Source organism: Perna viridis, chromosome 2 (assembly GCF_037379345.1).
Source record: "Perna viridis isolate PV_CMFRI_1.1 ecotype Kerala chromosome 2, ASM3737934v1, whole genome shotgun sequence".
NCBI classification, from domain to species: domain Eukaryota; kingdom Metazoa; phylum Mollusca; class Bivalvia; order Mytilida; family Mytilidae; genus Perna; species Perna viridis.
Genome location: NC_142446.1, coordinates 23,685,706 through 23,709,403, shown reverse-complemented (window position 1 = coordinate 23,709,403; position 23,698 = coordinate 23,685,706). Strand labels below are relative to the sequence as shown.

At 32.3% G+C, this 23,698-nt stretch overlaps 1 protein-coding gene across 2 annotated transcripts; it reads right to left on the bottom strand.

Moving 5' to 3' along the window:
• Positions 1–1,583: 1,583 nt before the first annotated feature.
• LOC148624152 (putative E3 ubiquitin-protein ligase UBR7) lies at positions 1,584–23,627 on the bottom strand. 2 transcript variants are annotated; one of them, XM_088566689.1, is made up of 12 exons: positions 23,443–23,627; positions 21,631–21,758; positions 20,319–20,379; positions 19,409–19,504; positions 18,819–18,872; positions 18,471–18,579; positions 16,295–16,431; positions 15,801–15,920; positions 12,841–13,003; positions 11,086–11,147; positions 6,301–6,394; positions 1,584–5,503 (listed from the first exon to the last, which is right to left on the bottom strand). In XM_088566689.1, exons 1-12 carry the CDS (start codon positions 23,602–23,604, stop codon positions 5,430–5,432), a joined length of 1,260 nt encoding a protein of 419 aa, XP_088422815.1. In that variant the 5' UTR covers positions 23,605–23,627; the 3' UTR covers positions 1,584–5,429. The 2 variants fall into 2 exon arrangements, with proteins under 2 accessions (XP_088422815.1, XP_088422816.1); XM_088566690.1 differs by lacking the exon at positions 1,584–5,503 and having other exon boundaries at positions 5,949–6,394.
• Positions 23,628–23,698: the final 71 nt, after the last annotated feature.

Below are 23,698 nucleotides of genomic sequence, written 5' to 3'. Positions count from 1 at the left end.
TATTTGAGTAGTATGAACAAGGAATTTTCCTCAGTCGCAATATTTTAAAGGGCATTCAGGTCTTTCTTATAAAGTAATTTAAAAGCGTACCATTAACGTTATCTTCATCAGTGTAAATCTTAACTAGAACGACACACCATATGTCTCTAATAAATTATACTAAATAATTCATACACTATTTGTTATTATTCATCCGAGAAAAGCACTCTAGATGTTATTATATAATAAGTAATTGAAACATCAGAAAAGATCTTGGTGCTCTAATCGTTTAACCTGTATGTTTTCTAGCACGGATCTTTTAGAAGAGTCTGGATTATCAACAAAAATGGTGTTTTCTTTTGGTTTCACGGCAATTTTTAAAACCAATGGGATCTTCAGCAAAATCACCTTTTTTTTAAATTTCAATTTAAACATATGCTATTTGTTCCACATAAAACAATTGGATAGGAGTAGTAACTTCTTAAATATTCAATACAAGAGGCCATTCCTGTTATCGATTGTGTCAAGTCTAAAAAAAATGAATGCATTTTTAGCTCATCTGACCGAAGGCCGTGTGAACTATTGCCATCATTTGGCGTCCGTCGTCGTCGTCCGTCGTTGTCGTTAACAATTTTTCAAACTCTTCCCCTCTGACCAATTGGAACCAAACTTCTGTTACTTGGGGTATCCTGCTAAAAACTGATGTGGGGATTTTTGATCCGTCGAGGGGTCATACAGTAGTTTTTCGCATATATTGCAAAAACCGTTAGGTTTGGCCAAATTCTGATTAGGTAAAAGTGTTCAGCATGATGAGATCTATCTGTGGTCAAATTTTCATTGTAATCTGTGAAGCCATGTTGGAGTTATTGCCCTTTTCCGCCGTATTTTGCTATTTTTTTTTTGTTATTTCTTTCAAAAATGTTCTCTTCTGACACAACCTGACCAATTGGAACCAAACTTAGTATTTATGTTCCTTTGGATATCTTGCAAAAAAATGTCGTGGGTATTTTTGATCCGTCAAAAAACATGGCTGCCGTTACTAAAAATAGAATACAGGGGTCAGACAGTAGTTTTTCGCATATATCTCCAAAACCGTAAGGGTAGCCGAGATATTTCAATTGCTGAAATGACCCTTATTATAAGGCCTACAAAAGTTTCCGATGGATCAAAGTTGTCAGACGACTCCTTCTTAGAGTAATTGCTCTTGAAAGATGAAAAATGACGTTTTTTTTTTCAGTTTTCAGTGATCTTGAAAACTATAACAGAAAGAATGAAACTTTAAATTACTGAAATGATCCTTATGATATGTCCTACCAAAGTATTGTTTTGTTAAATTTTCTGGACAACTCCATGTTAAATTTATTGCCATTGAAAGATATAAGCAGGTGAGCGATTCGTGCTCCTGGGAGCCACTTGTTCTTTTTCTTGCCCATTCAGAGATCATTTTTTTTTCAGTCAAGCAAAGCTGCTTGCATTATTATAATCCCCACTTGCAAAGTCAAGAGTTGGTATGTAGTGATAGGGGTGTCCGTCCTTCCGTCCGTTACGGAGGTTACACATCTCTCATTCGTTACTTCTCCTACACCACAGAATGGAATTATACGAAATTTTCACATTTTTTATTACATATTCATATTGTTAACCTTTTATTTCAGATGTGACCTGAATATATTTCGAGTTTTATACTTAGCTATTTGCTATTTATAAATATGGGGGCATGGGGTACTAATCTCTTATTCGTTACTTCTTCTAAACCAATATTTCAAAATGTATTACTTCAGATGTTATAGGGCGGTTATACCTGCATTATGCCCATATAATTTGTACTGTGGTATTTTGAAACATAATATTTGAAACCCAGAAAGATATCAATGATGAACAAGAGACCTATAATTAATCACATGTCTATGGACGAACAGAAGGTTTTAAAAGTAGTAAAGGATGCACTATATAATTACATTAAGGTGACTAATTTTGTAAAATTTAGAACTAAAAGTTGCAATTTTGATGGATATATTGTTTCAATGTAGTTAAGCATTTATACATAGACAAACATAATAAATGTAATGGTAGGCAGGTGTAAAGAGTAATCAAGATTCTAGTGGAAATCAAAAGAATGTAATTCCAGTGGCAAAGACCAGACATGGAAAACAGACAAACACAACAAAGAGCATAAAACAACTAAAATAATACATACAAAATAACAAAAAGTAAATGTTGACAATATTAAATGAAAAGTCATCACGTTTATCGTAACGTTTGGTCATTAGTTTTCCTTTACCATAGATCTCTAAGTGTAGGTCAGGATATGAAGCCGACTTCACAGTGTCTGTAGTATCTTTTATCTCAAATCTTGGAGGGTAGATGTGATGTATCAAATCCCCGAACTAGGATTGTTTAATAATACGTCATCTATATAGAGGAAACTGAGATTAAAGGATCTAGCTAAACGATGGTCTTTCTTCCATATCATATCAGCTATAAAGTCGACCTCATAAGAGTGACGGAATGAGTCAGCAAGTAGAGGAGCACAATTTGTTCCCATTGGAATGCCAACCGTTGTTGAATGAGTTATTCAGGGAACCAAGATTCTATCGGAAATCAAGAGTGTAATCCAACAACAAAGACCAGACATGGAAAAGTGACAAACACGACAAAGAACATACAGTAACTAAAATAATACATACAAAGTAACAAAAGTAAATGAGCAACTCGGACTCCAATTAAAACTGGGAGCATGGACCAGGTGCACCGGTAGGTTAAGCGTCCTCTGCTTTTCTAAAAACACCCGCCGAGTTGCTCATAAAAAGTCAAGTCCGCCACACTGGACAATTATGTTGTCGATAAAAAATTCCAGCATTTTGAAAACATCTTCTTCGGTATAATTGAAAGATGATTTGGAATTATTTTTTTACACAGTATGTGTAATTTAAATGAAGAAAGGTATCAGGAATGTTAAAGTCCCCTGCCGTATCAGAATAGCTGGCTGAATTTCGAAATACCTTATTTCGCACTAACTTTAGGAACTAAAATTGCGAGAAAATGAATCGAAAACTTTTACTTTTTTTTCCACCTCCACCATGCATGCCTTCACCCTGTGCTAGTTTCTGAATGTCACCATTGTTTTCTGGATTTAATGACAATGATCACAAATTTACTTATAGATTACTTGGAACTCCACACACCAAAATTGGATTAGAAAAATATGTACTTTTTATGGAAAAACACTTGAAATTTCTGTGTGGACTGCCTCAAAACATCTTTATTTCAACAAAATAAGACAAAATTTTCATAATTGATCTAACCCTATACATGTAGTACTACCAGAATGAAAAAAATGGATATGGAGAAATGCAAAAAATGTACTAGCGTATAACCTAAATTCAAACTATGACCTAACTAGTAAATACTTTCAGAGATCATCAAAGGGTTTTCAATAAGTGTAAAAGCACCTTTAAGTTAGTTCTGAAAGGCCCGGACAACAACTTGAAGAATGGTTAGTTACTGAAAGCTAGCTCAGAACATATTAAAGAATGACAATACCATCAAAACTACCAGCATAAGAAATAATCCAGCACTAATATTCCAGTGGACTGGATTTGAAATAATAAAGCCAAGTACTTCAATAGGCAAGATTCGATGTAGTTGACTTGTTTTTACATTGGGGTGCAATAATGGGTTGAATATCTCTGCGAAATCAGTATCGAAGAATACCGGTAGACAATTACTTAAAAAGAAGCAGATGTACAATTAATCATTTGAGTTCGCCTACATCTATTATAGAAACAAGATAAGTAAAGGAGAAGGGATGAAAATGGGTCTTATTGTCCAAAAATACAACTGAAAATTAATCATAAGAGTTAAATGGTTTAATTGTAAATTGGGAGACTTGAATCCATCACAAATGAGAACACACAGAAACCTCCGATAATTCTTGCATTTATAGCCCAGAAAAATTGATTGTAATTTTACCAAGATTAAGATATTCTGTCAAATTTTGCATTTTTGGTCACTTTCTAGTTATATTTTTGTCAAGGAAAAGGTGTCCACACCCAAGAAACAACTCCATATTTAGTAAATACATTCATTATTACAGAGTTTATCATATGTGAAAATGTAAAGTTGTGTCTTGGGTGTGGACACAGTTTCTGGATGTAAATATGTTGGGGGGAAAAAAAACCAACAAATCTCACAATTCTCAGCAGTTTTTGGTTAATGATGTAAAATTGTGGTACTATTAAGACATCATTAAAATGAAATAATACTACAAAATATTTTTTGACCTTATATGTATACATTTTACTATGTTATCAAGAACTTTTGTTATCACAATCAAATTGATATTTTTAGGCAATATTCATAGTTTAATGCCCCTACACCTTAGTTTGAAAATAACCTACTTAGTAGTTTTGACGGCATTTCCATATTTAACAAACTTATTATTTAGTGATTTAAATAAACTGGGTTTCAGTATTCTTTGTTTTAATGCTGTGAAAAGTACTTATTCATATTGAATGTGCTATTAAATTAAATATCAAGTTGGGTTTAAAACAGGGTCATGTATTGTCCCCTTTTTATGAATAGCTTGGTCCCTGACATGACAGCATATTAAGATAGGAGGATAGAAGGATAAGCATAATTTTATATACATTATGTTATGGTGCAGACTTTAGAAAATGAAAATGATTTACAATTGTTGTAAATGGTGTAATCATATATGAAAATTAGAAGTTTCAAGATGAGTCAGCTGCTTAGCCACTTAACCCACACAAAGAAGTGAATTGTTGGTGGAGGGCAATAAGGTCAATATCCCTAAAGCTAATCTTTGAAAATTGGCCAATCAGAAGCTTTGATAGCAATCAAACAGATCCAAAACATTTGTAAAGACTCTTCCTTCCATTTATCAGTTTTGTCAAGTTTGATAACCATTCTTTAAGAATTTTCATGTAGTTGAACAAAAAAGTGAAAAATGTATAGACAATGGTAGAGCACCCATGGATGCAAAGTGATGAAATGAGCTCACTTAAGACCTTTGGTCTACTACCTGTGTTTTTAGTAATTTTCTACATAATTAAGCTAAATTGTATTTTGCAATTAAGTGCATATGTCATGTAGTCCATATCACAAATCTTAAGACATACAAGAAATTATGTCGTTCGACAAAATCTAATTTCAGTGAATCTTGTAAATCTACCACTTACGTGGTTGTTGATGTGTGAATCAGAATGGGCATTTCTAAAAGTTTGTCACTTGACAGTAAAACCATCAAATTAAACAAGGAAATGCTATCTCTGTGTCCAGAACTGCTATGAATCAACGGTTCATACTTTTTTTTTCATTTTTGTCCTAACTACAATGAACCAGCAATTTCCTTTTAGGATTTTAGGGATCTTTTAACTTTTCCTGCATAATTTGTGTGTTTCCAATACTGCCTGACGTTGCACACTACATCATGTTAAAATACTCAACTCAACCATTTCCGTCAAAGTACACTGTAAACACAGAGAGTAGATAAGTGAGGAACCTGGAAAAGGGAGACACAACATAAGTTATATGCAAAAGCAATATACCAAAATATTTCAACAATCCCTAAAATAGAAGCTGAGTAATCTGTTATGAATAATTTTCATTATGCAACACCCTTAACAAGTAGTCATACCATGAACAGAAAGTAGATAAGCAAAAACCTGGAAAGGAGGCTAGGAGAGATATTGTACAATCTAGCAATATACCAAATATCTTGACATTCCCTCCATTAGAAGCTGAAAATTCTTTTCTCAGAAGAGTAATGGATAGACTGACTGATGGTATAATATCTTTGTTGATGACAATCACAGCTAATATACTAAAATAAGGAATTTTAGATCTTCAATAGGCAGATCTGTGATAACACAATTTTGTGCTAGGTATGTACACTGTAGGTCTTAAAAACTATGTTAATATGAAACTCATTCAGTTAATATGACAACTTATTTTTTTAATTTTTAATTAAATTCAATTACCTAATACAGCATGCAACTTAAAATGAGAAATAATCCAAGAAGGACATCTCCTTATCATTGGTACAAATGAAAATCAAAATAGATATTTAAGTAAATACTTTCAAGTCCAAGTTAACAGTTCATTTAAATGTTGATATCATTCTGATAAAACAGTTTAATAATGCATAAATTATAAAAAGTCAAAGAATGAATGTTTGGCAAAATGTATGCAATGCAATTTGTACAACATTAAAAAAAAAACATTTCTTCTAAAAAATGGAGAAATAAATGAAATCAACAATTAAAACAATACAAGAGTGACAGCAAATTTTCTATTTACAGAAGTAACTCATTCCCTCTCCACTGGATTTTTTATTTCTCTTTTTCGCTTCAAGTTGACCAAAAAATTCTCTGATGTCAGCTGCTGTCACAACCTGTAAAACAATACAGAATGACTTGATAGTTGTCTGCCAAAATTTCAGTAGGCAATTAATTCCTTATTTCTTGACATTTCATTAAAAGTGATACACCTAATATTTAACAGTCTTTTAATAACATAATAGACAATACAATTTCAACAATTTGTTGTAAAGCTTGATTTATACATGTAATAATAATAAATTATTTTATCATCACATAACATGTATATTTGCCAGGCTAACAATATAGACTTACAGTCAAACCATAATAGGTATCAGACAGGCCCACAGAAATAGGTTAGAAAAAAGAATGCAAAGAGAAAGTAGCCTTTAAATAAATGATTTAAAATTAATATATGCAATTCCAACAGATAAAAAATAAAAAAAAAAAGAATTGTTTACAGCATCTAGATCTGGTAGGAATGGACAACGATCTGTTTACCTATCCTATCTTGTGCCTTTCAGTTATCATCCGTTTTCATTGTCTTAACAATCATAAGAAAAATGTGTAAGTGTGATGCTTGGTTGTAGGCTATTATACCCACACACTCACGTATTCAAAATAGTCAATGTTCACCTGTAGAATTTTAACTTCAGAGCCACTTTTAAGACTACATACTTATACAACTTAATTAAAAACAAAACAAAATAAAAATCATGAGGCCAATTCACATATACATTGTCACTTTCAATTTTTAAAGAAACTAGAGGCTCTAGAGAGCCTGAATCATTCACCTGGTCAAAAATAGCCTTTTTAGTTTTCTAAAGCTGGACTCTTGATCTTACCATACTATAGTCACAAGAAGCATTTAATCAATAGAGAGCATCTTAGTTATCCACCCAGTTTTCATATTATAAAATTATAAAATAAATCTCTAATAGTCATTTTTTGACCCTGAAATGTCAATAACTCCAACATAGTGCAACAGATCTTTATAAAAATTTTGGCATAGGTCCATCTCACCATGCTGATCAATTCCCCCCACCAAAAGAAAATTTGGCTAAACCCATTGGTTTTTGAGTAATTTCAACAAATCCTCAATTTTTAGTTTTTAGAAGTGGTAGCCATATTTTAGACAGATAAAAAATTGTTAAGGATATCAAACATTCATGCCATGTTTGGTTACCATCCATCCTACAAATTGTCTCAGAGGTAAAGATTTAAAAAAAAATTCCATATCAGGACCCATAACTCATCTATGGATCTTTCCAAAAAAATTGGCATATGTCCAACTCATCATGCTGAACAATTTGATCTTAAGCCAGATTTTAGCTAAACCCAACTGTTTTTGAGTTATGTGCATAAATCTGCAATTTGACCCCTTTGGTCTATTTTTAGTAACAGTGCCAAGTTTTTCGCCAGATCAAAACTTCCCACATAGAATAGTTAAAGATGTTCTACATAACATTAAATGCTAAGTTTTGCTTCAATCTATCCAGTAGTGAGGAAAAGATTTTTAAAATTGGAAAAGTAAAATTCAGGAATAAAAAACCATTTCAGGACCCATAACTCATTCATTCGTTATCAGATCTTTCTGAAAATTTCGGCACAGGTCCATCCATATCATGCTGAACAATTTTACACCAGTCAGATTTTAGCTAAACCCAACTGTTTTGAAGTTATTTGTAAAATTCTGCAATTTGACCCCTATGGTCTATTTTTAGTAACAGCAGCCATGCTTTTTGCCGCATCAAAAGTCCCCACACAAGAATTGTTAAAAATATCCTACGCAGAGTTACCCAGGATTTTTGGATGGCACTGTATTCAGCACATGTGACACAACATTCATAGGTCCCGCATCAAAATGTGCCAATTTGTACTATTTAAAAATTGATCTGTGTATTCAAAATGTGCATTGCTCTTTATGTAAATATGAATTATTCATAGGTCAATATTTAACTTTTTTTCATCAACTGCAGTAATTATAACTTTAATACCGTTTTTTATTTTCCATTTTTATATTAACACAAAAATTAAAAAGATCAAATTATGATTAGTAATTCTTCATAAACACTTCATCTAATTCATACACACTCAGGGTTCTTCACCGATGTTTTACCAGCAAATTTTTGCTGACAGCACACCCATTGGGAATTACAATTTTTCATTTGTTTTGGGCCTCAATGGCTCATTTGAAGAAAAATTCATTTGATTAGAAGCATTGTCTACTAAACTTTTTTTTTAGTCTTTGTTACTTTCAATACATTTATAGATTTAGAATTATCTAATCAGGTACATCTAATAGACTACTCTGGTCTTAAAACTTGTGTTGCCAAAAAATTTCAGAAAGTCAGTAGTGTGGAGGTAACACAGTTGCCAGGAAAAAAACATAAATCTTATTCTTGTTATTTAAAGTTCACACACTAGTTGTTTTGTTTTGTTTGTTTTTTTAATTATCATTACCTTAAAATGAAGTTTATCCATGACAGAAACCCTATATCATGGCTTCAAGTCCATATTTGTACATCACAACTGTGGTACTATTTTCAGACTTAGGGAATTTTACTATCTATTTCTTAACTGATTTTCCTGCCAAAAACAACATGTTTAGGAAGTATTTGGTGGAATAAATATTGTTTGGGAATTTAGTATGTTATTTTATAAGGTAAATCAGCTTCTCAATACCGAAAATATCTTGTGATTGTGCAACATTCAACCTTCCATTTATAAATAGCCACATGCTTTTTGCCTGGGTTGAGTTACCTTTGACCATAATCAGTTTTGATTGGTTCAGTAAAGGATATTTGTATCTGATTGACACCTCAAAAATCAATCCCACCCTTTCTTTGGGGGTATGACACCTAGTGGCACAATTTCAAAGTGATTCATTTCCTTTTACTGAAATTATTATCCAGAAATCAGAAAAAAAAAATTGTTTCTGGCCCCCTTATGACCCCTTATTCTTACTTAACCCCTAAATAATAAGAAATAACCCCTAAAATTATTCCCAGTCTTCCTTTTTGTTATGGTACCTTGTAATACAATTTCAAAGAGATCCATTCACTTTTACTCAAATTATTGTCTGGACATAAGAACATAATGAATGTTTTTTAGGGTATCCTGCATAGAACTGATGTGGGGATTTTTGATCTGTAGAAAAACATGGCCGCCATTACTAAAAATAGAACCCAGGGGTCAGACAGTAGTTTTTCACATATATCTCCAAAACCCTCAGGTTTAGCTAAATTCTGATGTAGATAAAAGTCAAATTTTCTTTTTAATCCATTAAGCCATTTTTGAGTTATTGCCCCTTTTCAACATTTTTTTTGCTGTTTTTAATGTTATTTCTTTCAAAAATCTTCTCCTAACACTACTTGGCCAATTGGAACCAAACTTGGTAGGAATGTTTTTTTAGGGTATCCTGCATAGAACTGAAGTGGGGATTTTTGATCGGTCAAAAAACATGGCTGCCGTTACTAAAAATAGAACCTAGGGGTCAGACAATAGTTTTTCGCATATTTCATCTCCAAAACTGTTAGGTTTAGCCAAATTCTTTCAATTGCTGAAATGATCCTTATTGTAAGGTCTAAAAAAGTCTCCAGGGATAAAAGTTGTCAGACAATTCCTTGTAAGAGTTATTGCCCTTGAATGGTGAAAAATTACCATGTGAGCAATTCAGGCTCCTGGGAGCCTCTTGTTTGATAAAAGAGGCCATGTTTTTCGACGAATCAAAAATCCACACACCAGTTCTATGCAGAATACCCCAAGGAATATTCATACCAAGTTAGGTTGCAGTTGGTCAAGTAGTGTCAGAGGAGAAGAGTTTTGAAAAATTGTTAATGACGACAATGACAGATGCCAAGTGATGGCAATAGCTCACCTGGCCAAATGTTAACTGGAATTCAAAGTCATTTAAAGGTCAAGATCGAACTCTCATATTAAATAAAGAGCAGCTTGATATGCCCATCTGCTGATATACCAAACATAAAGCATTTCATTTAACACACAGAAATCCTTCAGTTTGGTGGTATGCCCTTAAAGCATTTTTCAGTTAGAGCACAGAAAAAGAAAAAAAAAAAATCCTTTTTTATGTAAAAGTGTAAAAAAAATTGAAAACGTGAAATCAAAATGTTACAGAAAACGGAAGGGAGCCTGTGACAATGTATGTAATGGATATCTCGAAGTTTTCATGGCAATTACTTTCAGTGAGGATGCGAAAATGAAAAAAAAACACCCTGCTTTTCATTTAAAAAAAAAAAGCCAAAAATCGAAAAGTAAAATCAAAATTTCATAGAAAACAAATGGGAAACTATGACTACAGATACAAAGAATATCCTAAATTTTTGTGGCATTAGCTGTATAAGTGTTTTTTCAGTTAGAGAGCAAAATTGATGGGCATATAAAGACCTACAATTAAATCACTGAGGTCAAGGTCATACAGAGATCATAAATGCATGTGACACAATGTCTCCAGGTGATACATTCATGTGCCAATGACAAGAAAGAAAAGAGTTATGAACAGGACATGAATCTGCACAGACAGGCAGAGCGATTCAATGTGACAAAACCTCTTAGAGTGTTTGCTATGTTATAATACAACGTATGACAGACCATAATTCATCAGTCAAAAGATGAGCATTTAAAAAAAGTGAACAAAATCATTTCTTGCACTAAAATTTAGCAAGGTTTGTAAAAGGAATACCAGTATTTGTTTGTTTTGCAACTATGTTTTTGATGTTTTAATAACTAATTAACTAAACCTTACTTTCTTATCTGCTGCAAACTTCTTCAGATATTCATTCAGTTCAGATTTCAGGTCATTATAACCTATTGAAGAAAACCCAATAAATTGGTAAACATAATTCAATAAAATTAAATGAACATACATGGAAGTATAAAATTGGTCTTACAAATTATTTATTAAATATATTTCATTAACTATTTAAGTATAAATGAATTAAAGGAATAACTGAAAAGTATGAAACCCGTAAAGAGTTTAGACAACTTCACAACTTCCAAGGTAAAGTAGGTCACTGGTTCTGAATGCTGATAGATCTTGTCATTATGAACATTATAATCATGTGCAATGGTCTGTTGACCATTAAATTAAATAAAGAGCTGCGCTTTAATTGCTTGATACGCTCATTGCCCTTTTAACTTGTCCTTATGCTTTTAATGAATTTATATGATCAACAAGAAACTGTGAGTCCTGTCAAAAACCCTCCCCCACCAAAAAAAAAGGAAGTAGATATAAAATGCACAAAAAATTTGGCACTACCAAGGCTACTTCAAGTTTAACTAAGTTAGTTGTCTTGATTTTTCACCCATACATTTCTATCTTGTTCAAAATACACTTTTCTGACAAGGTTACTAAGTACCTTTTATATTTATTAAGGCATATACATTTATACAAATTGGAAGGGAGCTTACTTCAGTAGATATGAACAATTCACCAAAGTTTCATATAAGTTAGGGAAAGTGTTTCTGAGTTATTGTGCGAAAGTTCAAAAATCTCCCTTTTTATAAGTATAAAAATTCATAACACTGAAACAATAAATCTGAAATTTATAAAAATGGAAATTGAGCTTACATCAACAGATATGAACAATTCACCAAAGTTTCATAAAAGTTGGTGAAAATGTTGTTGAGTCATCGTCCGAAGTGTTGAGGACGAACAGACGGATAACGGTATACCATAATACGTCCTGTCTTAGACGGGTGTATAAAAATAGGAATGACTGTTTGGTTAATTTCATGTAACTGGTTACTTAAGGGATTCTGTTCTTAACAGAAATGTGAGCCAACACCCACTAATGATACACATACACCCCAACTTCAATGTATGATCAAAAATATAAACATAAGTCAGCAAACAGAAAGTAGTTGTGGCAAAGCTCTTATTAACTCAAATCCCACAATATGGCTAACTTACAAGAAGCTGATGTCAAAATACCAAGAGACTGTGACAAGGAATTGTAGAAAAACTGTTACAAAATATATACTAAAATCTTATTGTCAATATATAAATAGCCAGCAAACTGGGAGTTGTTGCATAATTCAAAATTGAACCCAACAATATGGTAACCTATATCAAGCTGTGTCAAAATATAGACATTTAGCTGCAGAAAAAAATATAGCAAATTTTTCTTTCAAAAGCATATGGTCAAAATACACACCAAATGGGCAAAGAGGAAGTTGTTGTCACACAAGTCCCAAATAGAACCCCATTATAAGAAGTTATATTAAAATATCAAGTTGTTGTAATAAGAACTTGCAGAGAAAACTGTTTACTATGATTTTGTATTTGAACCATATACAAAGTTGTCAAACAGGATGTGGACGTTGATAGAATCTAAAATCAAATTTCACAATATAGCATATCTGTGAAGTATAAAGTCACTGCAACATGTAGTTGTAGAGTAATCTGTAACAGACCAGGCACTGACAAACAACTGATACCAAAACATGACTGCAATTTATAGATTTATACTAATCAGATTTCACTATAAATTCAAATTACCATGTAAAACCTCTACTTGTTGCAGCCTGTTCATATTGGACAAGGCCTCCAATCCTTGGTCATATTGTGATGACAAGGTCTTCTCTTTCCCCCTCACTTCGTAGGCATGGACAGTATCACTTTCATCTGTTAAGAATCCTATGCTCTGGTCACAGTACAGGTTCTGTAAAAGTAATTATACCTATACATTTTACCAACTGGTATCTAAATATTCAGTTTCTCAGTAAGAGATGTCAAAGAGTAACTAAAGGCTTTCAAATTAATCCACTGTTTGTAAAGCTGCAAGAAATACAATTTGTTACCTTAATAAAGTCAATTAAAATTGATACATACAGTTAAACCTGTCAAGAGTGACCTTTCAAGGGCCATAGATAAAAAGGTCACTATAGGCAGGGGTCTTTATACAGAGGTAATCAAGATTTAAGTAATTTAATGCATGAATAAGCAATTCTATTATTTATAAATTAATAACACCAATAATGTTTATATATTAAATTCTCTCTTTGACATAGAAATGTCTTTTAATTTTATTAAAAAAATGAATATTTTTTTTTCTGTTAAAATGCTTTGTCAGAAATTATCTTTATATTAAAATAATTTATCCAAAGGCATTGTCCTCAGATTTGCTTAACACTTCAAATTTTAGTTTTGTAAATTCTGAATCTGTGGTTTCCCGACACCACTTTCTATGCAGGCTTCCTGCTGTCTAGAAGTTTTATATCTTCTTTTTTTTTTTTTATTAAAATCCAATGCTTTTCTCTACGAGAAGCTATTTTTTACAAGTAGATTTTCCTTAGCTAATAAGCAAACAGTATTCACATCAAGAATGAAGATTATTTTAAACTCAATGTTTTTATTAGTTAATCTGAATTTCGTTCTTGAAGGATTTGAGAATTGTTTCATTGACTGCCGTAAATCCTGTTTCTTACAAATCTTGCTTTGAATGAGATAGAAAAAAATGTCAACCAGTTTTGTCTGAGCAACAACAAAGTCACTCTACACAGGGATGTGCGTTTGGTGGGAAGTTTTGGATGGTCCGTAGTTGCGTTTTACATGTAGTCTCTATACGGAGGTTAAAAACATGGGGAATTTCTTGGTAGGGATAAAGAAGGTCCCTATAAGCAGGAGGTCATTATAGGGAAGGGTTGCTAGTACTGGTTTTATTTAAAAACAAGAATGGATATGGTGAATATGTCCAGGAGACAAGAACCCCACTGAGATGAGAAAATGAGACCATCAATGAATGATGAGGAAACCCTCACACCACAAGGCATGCTGCAACATGACCAAGAACAACATTATACACAGGTTCTGCAAAATAGTTGCCCCAATATATTCCAACAACTGACATTCTTTATTATCAATATTTGCTTTATTCAAAAAAAGTTCTTCAAGAGATATATATCTTTAGTATAAATATTGTTGTTAAGAGCAAAAATAACGTCCCAATATCTGAAAATGTTATCAAATTTTTTTACCAAATGTTGATTGGAAGGGTCTTTTTTTTAATTCTAGCCATAAATTGTGATTCGTAACAATACAGAAGAGAGGTCTGCAATAAGTGGTGCACAACTGGGATTTACTATACCAAGTTAAATTCCTAGGTTTAATCTATGTCTATGAAAAATAGTCATATCCATTCTCACCAAGTAAAAAATCAGACATTAATGGAACACTATGTTATACCCTGACATGTAATGGCACAAAAAAAAGATGGAAGGCAAAATACTTAAAATTACATACCTTAAAAACTACATTTTGGATTTTGCAGAAAATTGGAACTTAACCTGAACTTTATGGTATTAAACAACTGTGCAAATTAAAAAAAAATTTCACTAATCTGTTCTCACTTTGCAAGTGGGGGTATAAATAAGCCATGTTTAACTGAAGCATAAATACTCTAGATGTTATGTCATTGAAAAATATGGCAGTTTTAGCAAGTCTTAGTGGGGTAGGCTAAGTATTTGCATTTATCTAAAAAGCTGCAAATGTGACTGTAACTTCCTTGACACAAATAGGAAGCTTAGATATTGGGCTACATGATAATACTTACATTTGTTTAGTTTCTTTATTTGTGATTAAAAATATCTAGGTTTCAGTCCTCGACGTTGGCCACTAGCCCGAAGACCGGGGCTAGTAAAATCATCCTTGGGCTAGTACAGTTTAAATGTCCGTAGCCCGACCGGGCTAGTCAGATTCGAGTTGTGAAGGTGTAAGATTAAAATGTTTCAATGACCTACAGTACGTTGTTGTGTTTACAATCTGTCCGAAATATAATTACAAAGTTACGACTATGTCACTATTGTTTATTTTTGTCATTATTTACTTTCGCGACCTTTTGTCGTTTTGTGTCAAATCATTCCGTGTTAAACCTGACGATATCTGAAAACCAGGCGTTAATTAAAAACAGCAATATGCCGCAACGTTTATTTTATGTTAGAGTTACTATAAAAAACAATGATTAAAAGTAAAACTAAATATAAACTAATCGATTTATATAATAAAATCTTAAACAAATACTTGTAGGACAACATAATATTTAGTTGTTAAATTAAAATTACCGTGGTTCTTATTTTGATTTGAGGGTCGTTGTTGTCCGTCGATAGTTTTCGGTATTGAAATTTTAGCGATGTCAATCGAACTCCTCGGATAATTTGCATGTCATTTTTCATTGATAAATTCTTTATTTTTTTCTTAATTTTTCGGGCTATTAGTTTTGAGTTCGGGCTACCAAAAATTCAAACTTGCTAGCCCAAAGGGCTACTGGACAAAAAATTTGAAGGCAAGGACTGAGGTTTTAACCTAGGTGGGGTACAAATATAGGCTTATACTTAAGAACCAAAGAATATTCTTTGATGCCAAATTAATTTGTGAATGGGAGGTATAAAGGCACCTGAAAATCATCATGTAGTTGATGAGGGGGAAGCTCTCCCAGTCAATGGACTATTTTATCAACATACCATGCAGTCTTTGCATTTACACAATTTACTTCTCCATCCATCAAAGAAGGCCGCTGAGTCTTGATGTGTAAGCTCTCTTTCTTGTAGCTCTTTTAAATGACAGCTCTTTCCTCCTTCATCCTGTAGTAAAAAACCATATCAAAAGTATCTAATTTTGTACAAGTTCTTCCAAATGAACTAAAATGTGTCAGTGGTCTTTTGGCAAAATGTCAAGAAAGATAACTCCAATCCATAAAAAAAAAACTGTTTGGGGTAAAAAATTACAATGGCCGTAGCTTTTATGTAAATAATCTGAAACTGAAGTTGATCAGTATTCAATAATACTCAATAACTGTACAAAGTTTGAAAAAGATCCTTGAAAATTTCTATATTGTTGTCTGGAAAATGTCTGGTAAGAATAGACAGGACGAACAGTGAAATACAATATTTTTTAGAGCATATCATGTAATACTTCACCACTTTTGGTGGGGCATAAAAACAAATGATATCAATACTTGATCTATTTTCCTCTTCTTTGATGGTGAAAGTTTTCCTTTAGATGTACTGGCATTGTCGAGTTTACGTTTTTCAATCTTGTTACAAGAAACATCCACGCTGTCAGAGGTCTCGCCCAATTCTATTTTCTTTGTTTCTATAATGCAAAATAAGACTGATAAATGCAGAAAAAAAAAGAATTAATTAAGGCGATTATTTCTTATGGTCAACTTCCCTTTCATATGACTTAATAAAAAGCTTCGTGGAGTGCAGCATGAAACAACTGCAGCCAGTTGAACAAATATGAACACCATATTAGTTTTTGACACACTTAAACATAGGGACTATCTGTTTATTATGGACACAACAACTGGTTTGGATACAATATTGCACAATATTTTGACTTGCAATTAAAAAAATTTTAAATTGGAACAATAATTAGAGTGTGATCCTTTAGGCCTCTTGTAACTCAAAAACTCTAGGAGATATCTAAAATCTGATTGAAAAATGCAAGCAGGGATTGTAATAAGAAATCCAATATTTTTTTTTAAATCTGACCAAAAATCAATTAGTCATTTTTTTGGGGGGAGAGATCCCATTTTTCCCTTATAACTTGAAAACCCTTAGAGATATCTGTAATCTGATTGTGAAAAACTTCACCTCTTGTAACTAAAAAGCCATAATATATCTGAAATCTGATTGAAGTACACAGGCAGGTATTTTCATAAAGAATCCAATAAAAAACTCATAATCAAACCAAAATTATAGCACAAAATATGAGATTAAAATATAGTTTTTTAAATTGGACAAAAAATAAAATAGCTTATTTCTATGGGTGTGGCCCCTTTAACCAATGGTAAGAGATATATGAAATCTGATTGAAAAACGCAGGCGTGTATTGTCATATCCAATAAAATTCAATAAAACAAAAATGTTCAAATATCAAAGTTGATTTTTTGGGCAAGGCTGAATTCTGTACCCCTTTAATTCCAAAACTTTCGAACTTAAGCCCACCTTGTAAAAACTTTTCAAAACAGAATTTCAAATGGTAGAGATTAATATCTGATCAATAATGACCCTTTTCTGTCAATTCTAATGATTTTCTCACTTTTAGCCTCTTATTTCCAAAAGCTGTAGGAAAAAAAACCTCCAAAAACTATAGGAGCCCTCTAGCATGTTCCTAGGAACAGTGTGATATAATTATATGTCTGAAATTTTTTTTTTCTGTTGTATAAAAAGAATTGTCAAAATTGAGGAATAAACCTTCTACATCAATTCTTAAAAGACACTTATTTAAACCCTTTTGGAGGAAAGGTAAGGGCATATGACCCCCTTCTATTCTGCAAACTTCCTCTAGCAACCAGTAACAACATATATTTTGTATCAAACTTTCAGGAAATTTAGTTTACTTTAAGTTATCACACATACATGAAAAAAAAAATTTAACAATAACGAAAACAACATTGTAAGATAATACGACCACAACTCAAAATATGTCATAGTAACATGACATTTATTCATACATAACATAATGCATTGACATTGTACATTCAGATAGTTTGATCAATTCTTTAAAACTAAATAGATAGTATAAATCCCCACTTTCCCATTGCAAGACTATCCCAAATTATATGGTCCACAGTTTGAAAAGATTTCTTAAACATAATTATTATTGAAAGTTACACTTGAAAACTAAGAAATATAACGAGAATAGATATGGTGTTTATGTAAAAAAGACAACAACACCACTGGGATAAAAATGTCAGCCCAAGGCCATCCATTGGCCCTAAATGAACAATAAGAAAATCCTCACACCACAGGGCAGACTGCAGCTGACCTCAAAACATCATTATACACAGTACAGCAAAAGAGTTGCCCAATACACTCAAGTAATGTCTTTATTCTTTGTGTTAAAAAATATATAAAATATATAAATGGAAATTTCAAACATAATCAAATTTGAATGTTTTGATTCATAGCATTGTGATAGGAAATTAAGATTTTGTTGAGCAGGACTTTAAAAACTGACGATCATTGATAACCCTTTGTGAGTGGGAAAACGGTCATAACTAAGAAATGGTAAGTGCAAAATACATGCATGGTCAAATGCATAAACAAAGTGATACAACTTTCAAGAATACCTTGGTTTTTTGTTACACAGACAAATTTATAGTTTGAATTGCTTTCAATACTTACCGTGGCTGTTAATCACATAAGACCATAGAAAGTCATGTTTAGACATACAACCCCTGCATATCATCTCTGACCCATCAATAGCTTCAGGAATTTCTTTAAAACCAAGGTGCTGAAATTTAATATTTTTAGATGACATTTGTGAACTATTTTTTTCTTGTCGTGTTTTATGGTAATGAAATAGCTTTAAGGCATTAAGGTGCTTACAAATTTCTTCATATCAAGGATATGATATTACCATGATACATTCATCTACAGACAAAGTAAAAATATCTCATTTACATTAATCTTTTTAACATCAAATTCTAATTTTGAAAGAAGTATACCACATTTTTCTAAAGATTTACCCACCCTTCCATGATACCAGTCTTCACATATAATACACTGGATCATTTCATCATCAATCTAAAAAAAAAACAAAAACACAATTATGAAGACAAAAAACTTATGCTTATTCTTAAATCATATCTTAGCGCATTTAATTTTTTTTAAACCTGTAAACAGCAGTCTTACTGCTATAAAATTCTTTTCAGTCAACAAACGCAAGGATACTGGTACTTTAATCTTTCATTAATTGCTAAGTGTGTATAAATTACATTTTGAGTAGACTCGGTGTTCTAGGATTGCACATTCCCGTCAAGTGCTTTTTTGGCGAGGAAAAGTGGTTTTTTTATGCTTCACTTTCAATTTGCCAAGTAAAAAATTTAAATTTCAAAATTATTTTTGAAAGGATTTGTAAAGTTCAGAAAGCAGACTTTAAATGTGGGAAAGTAAATCAACATTTAGAGTTTTTCTGTGGAAACCTAAAATTTTGAAAAATCCTAGGACACTAATCTGCAGTATACAATCCTTACATTGCTCAAGCATTATCATCATGAAAAATCTTTATCACAAGTATAAAATGATCAAAGGTTTTAGTGGAAATAATTATGTGTACTCACATCATCATCTGGATCTGGATAAGGTCTATCACAGATGCAGTATACTCCTCTGAAATTGTGATTGTACTTATTTTCTGTGTTATACTTTGACTTCTCCTAGAAAATAAAACAATAATTACAAAATAAGTTCAACATATTCATTTTTTTAAATATACAACTTACATGTTCCTTACATAAATTCAATTCAGTAAAAGGTATTGGCTAGAATTATAAAGAAAATCATACACAAAGGAACAATAAAAAAATTTAGTTATTTTAAGTGTTACTCAGTGAATGAATGACATCTACCATACACCTTTGAACTTATTTGAAAACTGATACAAAATGCATCAATTAGTATACTTAAGATATCTTAACATGAGGTAATGTTCAACTTCTCCATAATTTGGGTATTTTATCAAACTCTTGCCTACACATTTGTGATATCACTGTCAAGAAATTGTGTTGATCTGTTGAAATTAACAAGTCAACTTCGTGACCTTTCTTGTGTTGTTCTCTCATATCAAACACTCATTAAATTCAATTAAATACTTTCAAATTCATTGCTGAAATTACAAAATAACGTCAAAAGATTTCCATGTAAATTTCAGTTCAAAAATATTTTGCAATTCATTCAGATTGGCAAAAAATATTTAACAGAAATGCACAAAGCAGTACTACATTTAGATTTGTCATATGTGAACTGATAAAATTTAATTTTCACAGAGGACAGCAATTTATTCAAACTAAGTTCTAGGACTTGATAAGTTTTGGGTTAATTGGAATTGCCCCAATCCAAACCTACCTTTTGAGTGAGCTACTCATATGGCTGAGTGTAGTGAGCTACTCATATGGCTGAGTGTATACATGTAAATAAACATTTTCGGGCCAGAGTAATTTTAATTTAAAATAAGAATTAAATCTTTCTTACCCTGAACAATTTACAGGACAAGTCAGTGAATTTTCCATTTCCACAGTCACATCTAAAATTTCTACAACACAGTAAAATAAATTAATAATTGGTTTCAATTGGTCTGGTAGTGTCAAAGGAGAATTACCATTAAAAATAGCAACAAAAAAAAATGTTGAAGGAGGGCAACAACTCCAACATGGCTTAACAGGTTAAAATGAAAATATTAACACAGATAGATCTCATTATGCTGAACACTTTTATCCCATATCAGAATTTGACTGAACTTAACAGTCTTGTATATATATGCAAAAAACTACTGTCTGAACTCTATGTTCTACTTTTAGTAACGGCAGCAATGTTTTTTGACAGATCAAAATATCCACATCAGTTCTATGCAGGATACCCCAAGGAACATTCATACCAAGTGTGGTTCAAATGGATCAAAAACAAATATGTAGTGTCAGAAGAGAAGATTTTTTAAAGAAATAACATTATAAATAACAAAAAAATGTTGACAAAAGGGCAATAAATTCAACAGGCTTAACATAATTCTTTTATGTGTTTAAAATACCATGTATTATTGTTTTCATTAACAATGTTGAATTCATGCCAAATAAAAATGAAAACTGTTGTTATTTATATTCTAAATCTCCAATGTAATTTGTCCACTACATTCCCACATTCTTGTTGGAACGTCATGGACAAATTAAGTGCTAGTTTTAATTAGATTGGTACATCTCATAATGATGAAATAATCTGCAACTTTTAGGATGTTTAGCAGCATGGTCTACCTAGACATGTTGAACAAATCAAAAATACCAATTTTATTTATCTAACTTTATTCAGAATAAAAAAATCAGTCTGGGGTTGTTAAATTTTATTGCAACAAAAATAAAATTGTGTTTTCAGGACAACATCCTAATAACTTTGACAGCTTATTGTAATCCTCCTAACAGGTTGTTTATTTACCTAATTAAACAATGTACTCCTGTAATCTGTGGTGCGTAAATCTATTGACTGGTACTGTGATCCAGGTTTAATTAACTGTAAAATGGTGGTTTGATCAAGCACATGAGCGGATGGCAATATGCAAGTATGGCAGTATAATGGGGTTATTTGCATGTACAGAAAATGGAAAAAATGAAAATTTGTGGCAATATGGGAGTTTGATGATTATTCGATGGGCATTAAATCAGAGTTTTAATGTATTTGTCAAAAGTTTTACTGTCTGGCACAAAAAAGTTACCAGGCAGGCAGTCTTCAGGTTCATGACCAAATGTTGGACAAGAGTTTTCAACTTTCAGGGAGACTGACTTAAGCATAAAGAAACCTTTTTGTGTAAAGTTCTATTAGTTCGTGTCCATCATGGCATTCATAGCTGCAGGCTAAGCATACTCCTGCAGGTTCTCTAGTGTTACATGTCATACATGCATACAATGCTTGTCTTGGAACATAACCCTGAAATAATAAGGAAATAATTCTAAGGTAATACAATACAGTTAGGTCATTTCTGAAAATTTGGTCTCATTTTATTGAAATAAAGCTGTTTTGAGGCAGTCCACAAAGAAATTTCTAGTGTTTTGTCATAAAAAAGTGCATGTTTTTGAAATCCTTGGTGTGTGGAGACTCAAGTCAATGATAAGTAATTTAGTGACTATTGTTATAAAATCCAGTAGCCATGGTAACATACTGAAAAAAATATTACTGAGTTTAGTAAAAATCAGGGGTGCCTTTCCAAAACTAACAGCCAAATACCATGTTTTATAAAATATCAGGCACTTAGACACAACCACAGGATGAAAGCATACATGGAGTAGGTGGAAAAAGGGTAAACTAGTAAGTCCCTTTGCAATTCATTCTCTCACAATTTTAGTTCCAAAAGTTCGTGCAAAATAAGGTATTTTGAAAATCAGCCATCTGATGCTGAGGAGAGAACTTAATATGGCAGGGGACTGAAACGTTCCAGATACCATTCTTCATTTAAATTACACCTGTTAACAATTACATATATTACATCTGTCTATGTATAAATGCTTAACTACATTTAAACAATATATCCACCAAATTTCAACTTTTAATTTTAAGTTTTATAAAATTTGGTATGCGAAACAGTGCGCTTTAATGTAAGTATAGTGCACCCTAAGTCCAAGCCATACAAATTTTAATTAGCCATGTGGTCACATGGCCCTGCTAGGTCATTGGTTCTCAATTCATAGATCGAGTTGTTGTGAAGTGTGAAGACTAGAATCCACAGAGAGATGACACCACTTCCTCTCGAAAATTACATAGAAATATTGTTCTATGTTCTATTGAACTTTTTGCATAAAGTATATTAAATTCACATTCTAAGATTTATACTGTTCAGATCTCAATTTTCAATGAAAATATTCATTCAACCCCTTTTTACAGAACGCTACTCCTGACAAGTGTACGAGTACCAGTACCCCGCATGTACAGCTAAAGGATAATACAAAAATGTTTATATTTTATTGGTTTCTGATAATTTTATTTGAAAACCCATGAAAAACAGGAATTTTAAAAAGGTTTGGAGGAATCAAACACAAAAACAAACTTTAATATACATGTATTATAGTGCATGCACAGTTTGTTCAACTGAAAAAGGCCCTTAATTACTGGAGTGATTGTCTTATTCATATGTTACAACAGTAAAACCCATACAGCTGGCTAAATATGTAGCGAAATTGTCCTTTCACCTGAAAACCCCCATGGGGATTTTAAAAAGTTGGCATGTATGAACAACGCCACCTAAACAAAACATTTCAATGACAACTACATGTACAGTGGATGTTATTTGATCAAAACTACTTTCAAAACAAGCCTTGATTATGTGTAATCTGGACGGATGCACGAACGGATGGACAGGGGTAAATTAATATCCCCCGACTGATTGTTGCAGCCTGCAGGGGCATAAAAAGAATACTTTCAACGGCACATCAAATCAACCTTTTTGACCACTTAAAAAGTGATTTTTTTTGCCTAAGTTCTGCCTAAGAAGACCTTATTTCAGCAATTTCCTGAGACTGTGATAACAATGGTCCCTAGACTGAAGACGAAACCCTGAAGTAGTGAAGACAATGAATACTGAACTCTGAAGACAAAGTGAAGTATCCTTAAAACCAACCAGCATATAAGTGCAGTTAGTGGCGTCGCTATCTCCTAATACAGCCTCGGCATCTGCCTCCAGCTCTGCTTGTTCTTGTAATACTTCAAGCATAGAAACCGCAGAGTCTTCATCATTTGTGTTTCCAGACATAGCAGAAGACGAACTACCACCGCTTGCCATTTTTCCCTCTAAAATTTTCTATATTTTAGAAAAAGATCCGAAGAGTTCCGAGAAAAAAATTATAACCAGTTACCAAAATTTATTTGCTATAACA